The sequence below is a fragment of the Aedes albopictus genome, chromosome 3, assembly GCF_035046485.1.
Source record: "Aedes albopictus strain Foshan chromosome 3, AalbF5, whole genome shotgun sequence".
NCBI classification, from domain to species: Eukaryota; Metazoa; Arthropoda; class Insecta; order Diptera; family Culicidae; genus Aedes; species Aedes albopictus.
In genome coordinates, this window is record NC_085138.1 from 269436773 (window position 1) to 269444175 (window position 7403).

The 7403-nt window shown below is 38.6% G+C and overlaps 1 protein-coding gene across 1 annotated transcript; it reads left to right on the plus strand.

Annotated features, from left to right (window-relative positions):
- Positions 1 to 4414: 4414 nt before the first annotated feature.
- LOC109403425 (peritrophin-48-like) lies at positions 4415 to 5263 on the plus strand. Its single transcript, XM_029857365.2, has 2 exons — positions 4415 to 4542; positions 4602 to 5263. Exons 1-2 carry the CDS (start codon positions 4533 to 4535, stop codon positions 5168 to 5170), a joined length of 579 nt encoding a protein of 192 aa, XP_029713225.2. The 5' UTR covers positions 4415 to 4532; the 3' UTR covers positions 5171 to 5263.
- The last annotated feature ends 2140 nt before the right edge of the window (positions 5264 to 7403 follow it).

The window sequence follows — 7403 nt, forward strand, 5'->3', positions numbered from 1 at the left end:
CATACAAGGGGCATGCGGCGCGATCGACCGACAATTTGCAACGATCGATCCGATGATCATGTTGTGTTGTTCGTGTTGTATCAGTGTGATTATTTGACATGGCAATATATAACTGAAATTCCTATTTTGGTTGGCGAGGCTGGGAGCATCATAATCGGCTCGACACACGAGAGCAATGATTATGTACCACAGCCATCAAACCAAAGGAGCAGGTTACAGAATACGGCTCAAATTCCCATTTTTAACATACTTTCCCAATGAAAACTAATTGTTCGACAGATCATACTTATTGGAAATTTTACAAGGAACCCGAATATGTAAACATATTTGAGGCACAGAGAACAGACATTTAAGCTCGAACAAAAATACGTCGAAATCGTGTGTAAAGGATTTAAGCGTACCTCAACGCCACCAACGCACTATGGGGCGGCTCCATACAAACAGGTGGCCAAAAATATTTTCGCGTCAATTTTATAATGTCTTGCTCCTATTCGTAGGGTTTATGCCTGAAAATATGAAAAACATGTTGAACGGGTTGTTTCAACACGACAGTTTTAAACAGCATGAAATTACAAGGACATTGCATACTTTTAGGCGTTTAAGGATTTCTGTTTCTTTTTACAAAATATATTCCAATTCGTAAAAACGCGCTTCGCTAAGAGATCGACGATCAGATTTAGACTGTACTAAGATTGATCTACCGAGAAAAGCGGCCATGACGACCAAATGTTTCCTCAGAGGTATTTAATGGCCAATAGGGTGATTTTATATAGCAATATCCCAATCATCGCCGGCAACTTAATTGGAATTGTTGAATAGCAGCTAGTAGCAGCCAAATTTTATTTCAATGTCTCCCAGGGATTCTGAATAAAGACATAGAAACAGTCCCGGAGCAAAACTCAGCGAAACTTTTTTTTTGTATGGAACGGATTGTTTGGGAAAAATTTGAGTTTTTTAATGTGGCATCGTTTACTAGTTTTAAAATCAACATTTCTACGTCTGATACGTCATTCGAAAGGTTTATAAGCAAGCTTTTAGAAACTACTTTAAAAGTTTAACATTTTCCATTTAAGCCGAAGATATGCGAAGTTTAACATTTCGTTAATTTTACCAAAAATTGGCAATGGTCTCATCCTGCTGCCAATATCTTGATAAGTATCGGGAATAGCAAACTAATATTATGGGGTTTGCTGGTCCAAGTGGTCTACTTTCAACTACCGAACCTGAATCTCAAATTGAATGAAGTCAATTTTCAATTTTTGGCCACCTGAATCCCCTTAACGCAACGGAGACTGTCCCACAAATAAAGTCGATTTGACCCCCCGATGGCAGTGTTCATCGTAAAAATACACTAGCCCACAAAACGACACGAGCGCCAAACGTCCAAAAACGGCGAGCACTGAAACCAAAAATGACAACACAACAATGTAAGTGATGGGATGCTAGCGCCACGCAACGGGAGCATAACCACATACTCTGATATAGTTTTACAAAAGGCAGAAAGCAAAGATAGACGTCTGTTCTCTGTGATTGAGGGTTAACGGTCGAATTTACGAGTTCTAGTGGAATATCTGACAGAAAAAGCGTGAAAACCTTGCAATGTCACGGAAGAATGTGTCACTTAACTGTTGCGTTGGTTTCGTCCATCGTACAAGCTGGTAGATAGCAAATTTCGACGTTTTTTTTACCGGGTTACGTTGATGTGCGGATTGATACAAGTACGGATATAGTAGTTTACGCAACAAGGTGCAGAATGAAGATTTTTACAGCACGAGTTGTACATTTATCCAACGAGGCTTGCCGAGTTGGATAATTACGACGAGTGCTGTAAAAATCGAGTTCTGCACCGAGGTGCGTACAACGTTTTTGCAATTTCATAAATTACCACTTAAGGATAGTTTTTAACAAAACCTTCCCATCAAACTGCACACTGATGTGCATAGCCAAAGTCTGATCATACCAGGTTATGCTGTGCAGTTGTCACAAATTTTCAAACCTGCGTCCAGAAAGCATCAAGAAGTTGATCAAAACTGAAAACAGTGCTGTAATGGTTCATTACGCAACGCAAATCAGTGCTGTAATGAACCATTACAGCACTGCTAATTTGGTGTGGGAAAGAAGGCCTTTTCTCGATAGGTTTGCGTGAAGTAAAACAGCCTATTACGATGAGAAATTGCAAAAAATACTTTAAATAGCAGTATAAACTTTCGGAGCAAAGGAAAGCGGTTACACAACTCAAACACAACGACAATAGTTCAAAGAAAACACTATTACTAATACGAGAAAAAAAAACTCAAAAATGTTATTAGGTTCTGCTTGTATTACATATATCACAGAATTTTTGTAACAACTTATGAAATCATAAATCCAGAGGAATTCATTGAGAAGTTTCCTAAGGAATTCTAGTCCAGTATAGTCCAGGTTACACATGCACAACCATTCTTTGAATGATCCTAAAAAATGATAGAATCAACTACATCTACCATTTTTCTTGCAATTATCAATACTTTACAATCAATCTAGCGCAAGCTGACATTCGGTTCATCAGATTTGTATAGATTTGTATATATATTCAAAGTATAGCTTCGTAATGTCTTCACCTTAAGTGATGCAATAATTATAAGATAATTGTTTTTTGGATCTTTTTTAATATTCTAGTGTAAGATGGAAAAGCTTTCAAAGAAGTGCATATTTGAAGCATTATCATTGCGATAACAACGCAATCACAGTATTTTAGGAGAAGATGGGGCAAAATGGGCACTTCCAGTCAATGACACAGATAGAGGTGTGCCCCATAGTATGCATCTGTAAATGGAACAAAATGGTTGGTTAGCCGCAATCAGTTGGAACTATTTTTTTATTTCAGAAAAACCATGTTCATAAGGGGATATTGGGGCAAAATGGACACTTTCACGCAATTCCGGTGAATGAAACTATCACCATTCGATTCCCTGACCTTTTTCCATTCGGAAAAGTAGGGCTTCAAAGATGGCAATCATGCGCCTGCCATCTGCAACCATGCAACCCATACGAATGGGGGCAGGGGGTTATAAATTCCCAATTTTAGCTTGTCTTACTTAATGAATGAATGCTCTCTTCTGCGTATTCTCTGGTATTTTCCTATTCTGCTTCCCTTTAAGGGTTAGAAAACCGGTACAATCATCATGTTCCGAACTTTCAGAACCAAACAAAATTGCCATTACAAAACAGTCCATCACATGAAGAAACCAAATTCGTGGAATTTATGTGTGCAAATATATTTCGTAAAAACAATGCACGAATGCCAAAAGTCACGGATGTTGTGACGCATTTTTATCACATTTTATGATTCTGGATAACTGCTTCAGGCTTGCTTATCTGTGCAAACTTTTAAATTTGCTTTGCATACGTTTCTTATGCATTACAAAGAAAGTAATTGAAATCTCGTTTTGAATGAATAACAAATGTATTAAGTAATCACAACCCATAATGTCGAAAACGAGTTTATTATTTATTTTATTTCATTGAATTAACGTCAAACATTCTTACATCTTCTATTATCTTCTTAAAATGGTTGTGTTTAATTAATGAAAACAGCGATTAAAAACTAGAAAACATGTATAAACTTTATCAGTTTATGGTGAAAACTTTGAATTAATATTAAACATAAACCCAAGTTCAAAGCAAAACTTCTTACACTGCTATGAGTATTAGACTGGGTCAACAAAGTCGATTTTTTGGAACAAAGCTTTTTCGATTCATTTTAGCGTCCATAGCAACTGTACAAAATTTGGGAGCGATTGGTTGCTTCCCCGTATTCCGCATTGCGATTGAAATTTGTATGGAAATTTGTATGGGAAAACACGCTTTTTTGCATTTTTCTCATAAATTGAAATTTTTCGTCTAAAACGATCTAACTAATGACGTTAAAGTATAGCCTAAGATATGCAGAAAAACTTTGCCGAAGACCGCAAAGTGATTCGACACTTGTGAAAAAAGTTATAACGTACAGATTGCCAGGTGGTGCTTAACATTTAACATGTAAAGGAATAACATCAATAATAAAATCTCAATTTTTGGCCTAAGTTACCAGGCGAATAACTTTTTTCACAAGCGTCGGATCACTTTGCGGTCTTCGGCAAAGTTTTTCGGCATATCCTAGGCTATACTTTAACTTCATTAGTTACATGGTGTTAAATAAAAAAAATCAACTTATGAGTAAAATGCAAAAAAGTACGTTTTCCCATACTAACTTCCATACAAATTTCAATCGCAATGCGGAATACGGGGACGCAACCAATCGCTCCCAAATTTTGCACAGTTGTTTTGGACGCTAATATACATTGAAAAAGCTTTGTTCCGGGTTGATACGATCAAATTTAAAGTTTCTCCATACAACGTTGACCCACTCTAATGAGTATTCTTGACTGCATGAAATTATTTGAGATAAGTGCCAAGCCAAGGGAGAGAGATACTCCAGTGATATAAATTGAGGGTGAATATCGTCTGCGTTGCGTTAATCTGCATACAGACTCCATTCATAAAATCTCAAGATGATTCAAAGTAAGTTAAAACTGCAGTTCAGTTCAAGTGATATGTAAGCAGTTCCTTTCTTTCCCTAGGACTTTCGTTCATCATTATTTTGAGCATCATAAGCAGAGCAGCTTTAGCGAATGAATGCTCCGATGCTGGCCTTGCAACAGTAGATGGATTTCTGCCACACAAAACCGAGTGCTCAAAATATATTAGCTGCTATAAAGGCCAAGCGTATGAAGTGTCCTGTCCCGCTGGATTCAACTTTAACCCGGATCTGAAGAAGTGCGACCCCAAATACGTATGCGTTGTGAACAACTGCCCGTCAACCGGGATCGTCAAGTTACCGGTAAATGGATCTTGCACACAATACACCCTTTGCATTGGGGGCGTACAATACCCTAAGGAATGCCAAATCGACTTGGCTTTCGACTCGGCCACGGGAAATTGCGTGCCGGCTGCGGAACTTCAATGCATGCAAAACCAGTGCGATCCTGCAGCTGTGCCTCCGCAGTTCTACATAAACTCATTCGATTGTATGAAGTATTATATCTGCGATGAAAAGTACGAACCGATTGAGTTCCAATGCGCGAATGGTACTATTTTTGATGCAACGGTCAATAAATGTATTTTGGGAGCTGCCTGCCCTGCTGCTTAAATTTGATTTATTGAACTTGAATCTGTTACCCATTTTACTATAGGTGTCGCAATGAAATAAAATTTAGTGAGTGTTTCGCTAGAAAAGGTTGAATTCCACCATGTTGAAGAACTGGTTTATAGGATTTATTTAGGAATCAAGCGGTAGTGCAAATAGTTTGGTAATATGTAAAATCCTTCACGATATGTTACGCCAGCAACACAGATTGCTCGATGGCTAGGTATGCGGAATGCGAGAATAAGTCTCGACTAGACCGGCCCACATTTGTATGGCGAGAAAGAAAAGTTGGAAAAATTCACGGGGCACCCTCTAGAATCGTGCCATCGGATGAGAAGAACAACCTGTGAAAGATTCAGCTCAATCGGTTTAAAACTGAGCTGGCGCAAATGAATTGAAGGTTTGTATGGGATTTTCAGGCCAAATATATGGGAAATTGGATGACCTACAGTCTCTCACTCAGTACGCCGGTTCAGCGAGTTCGATTTAGCTCAGAATTGAAAGAATGGTAGTTGATACTCTAAGGAACAACTTTGTAGAATACCATATTATGATAAAACTTAATTTAGTTGCGATTTCAGCTAACGAAAGCAGGATGAGGACATCTTCCCCCGTTTACTCTCGGTTGTTACATGCAGCACGTGTGTGTCGGTCGAAGCTTGCGCGCAAATGAATTGAAGGACAACATAGCCGCCTGTGATGTAGAGCGCAAGTTTCGAACAGCAAACACGTGCTGCATGTAACAACCGAGAGTAAACAGGAGAAGAAGTCCTCATCCTGCTTCCGTTAGCTGAAACCGCAAATAAATTAAGTTTTATCATTATATGATCTTCTACAAAGTTGTTCCTTAGGGTATCAACTATTATTTTTTCAATTATGAGCCAAATCAAACTCTTCCAACCTGAATGCTGAATAAGAGACTGGAGGTCATCCAATTTCCCATACATTTGGACTGAAGATCCCATACAAACCTTCAACTCATTTGCGCCAGCTCAGTTTTAAATCAATTGAGTTGAAATTTTCTCAGATTACTCTTCTCATCCAAAGGCACGATTCTAGAGGGTGCCCCGTGGAATTTTTCGACATTTTTGTATTTGGGCCAGTCTAGTCTCGACTCCATAAAAACAATTCGTTCTCACTTGTAGTGTTCAAGATGACCATAAATTGTAACTACAGAAACAAATCACATCCTGAAAGATCAGTAGTATGAGACCGTTCGAGCTTGGTTTCAGGGACGACATGCCACTCGGTAATCAAAGGGGCTTCGCGGTTTACGTATGAAAACTTAAGAAGATTTACATTTTTCAACAATTTTTGGTTGAACACATGTGTGTTGTGTGTACCAGACAAAGTATGAGGCCCATTGGCGTAGCTAGCTTTTTCTTTCTTCTCACTCATTCTCCTTAATAAACAAAAGAAAAAGCGGGATGAAAAAGGGAGCTCGTGCCCCCTCTTGCATCCTTATCTTTCGAGTGTTTGCTTATTAGAGTCAGTAAGAGAAAAGAAAAAGCTAGCTACGCCAATGATGAGGCCTTGTGCTCCACAATGCTGCTGCAGACTCAACGTTGTTTTGACCAACACGGCTACTCCTGCACTACCGTCGGAATTTCGCTTGGGGACTGTCCATTCATTACGTAAGGGTTTATTGGGGGTGGGGGGGGGGAGGAGAGGTGGATTTGGAAAATTTTACGTGCTGGCTCCGACAACACGGACAATGGGCGTGTCATGGGATATCTTGGTCTTGAAGGAATGAGCGAAATAGGTGAGATGTTTGCCTGTTGACAACGACCTGTTGATTGGAGTTCGCTCATTTCCCATACCCAAGTAACACAGAAAACATCTTTGAAAGTTATATTTGAAAAAGATCTTGTAGTATAGCACTATAATCGAATCTGAACACATCCTATGTTAAAATCATGTTTTAACTATGTTTGGCAATAACAAGTCACTGAAAAATCTAATCAACCCAACCACAAGTTAGAGTTACGTAAGTTGAACATTAATTGCACTAGGGTTTTGTATCATTGTCTTCCTTCAGTTCAAGATGATATGAAAAACATCAACAGTACATAGTTATAACCTTCGGGCTGCTGTATGTTAAGAATACGTTAAGTTTACGTATCAAGTACGTTGGTGCATAAGTTCATCAATTCGCTATATCTCTTCTCTCATTTGAACATTTTTTTTATGAAAAATCCATTGCACTTGAAGCTTTCCATTTAATCCAACACAATAT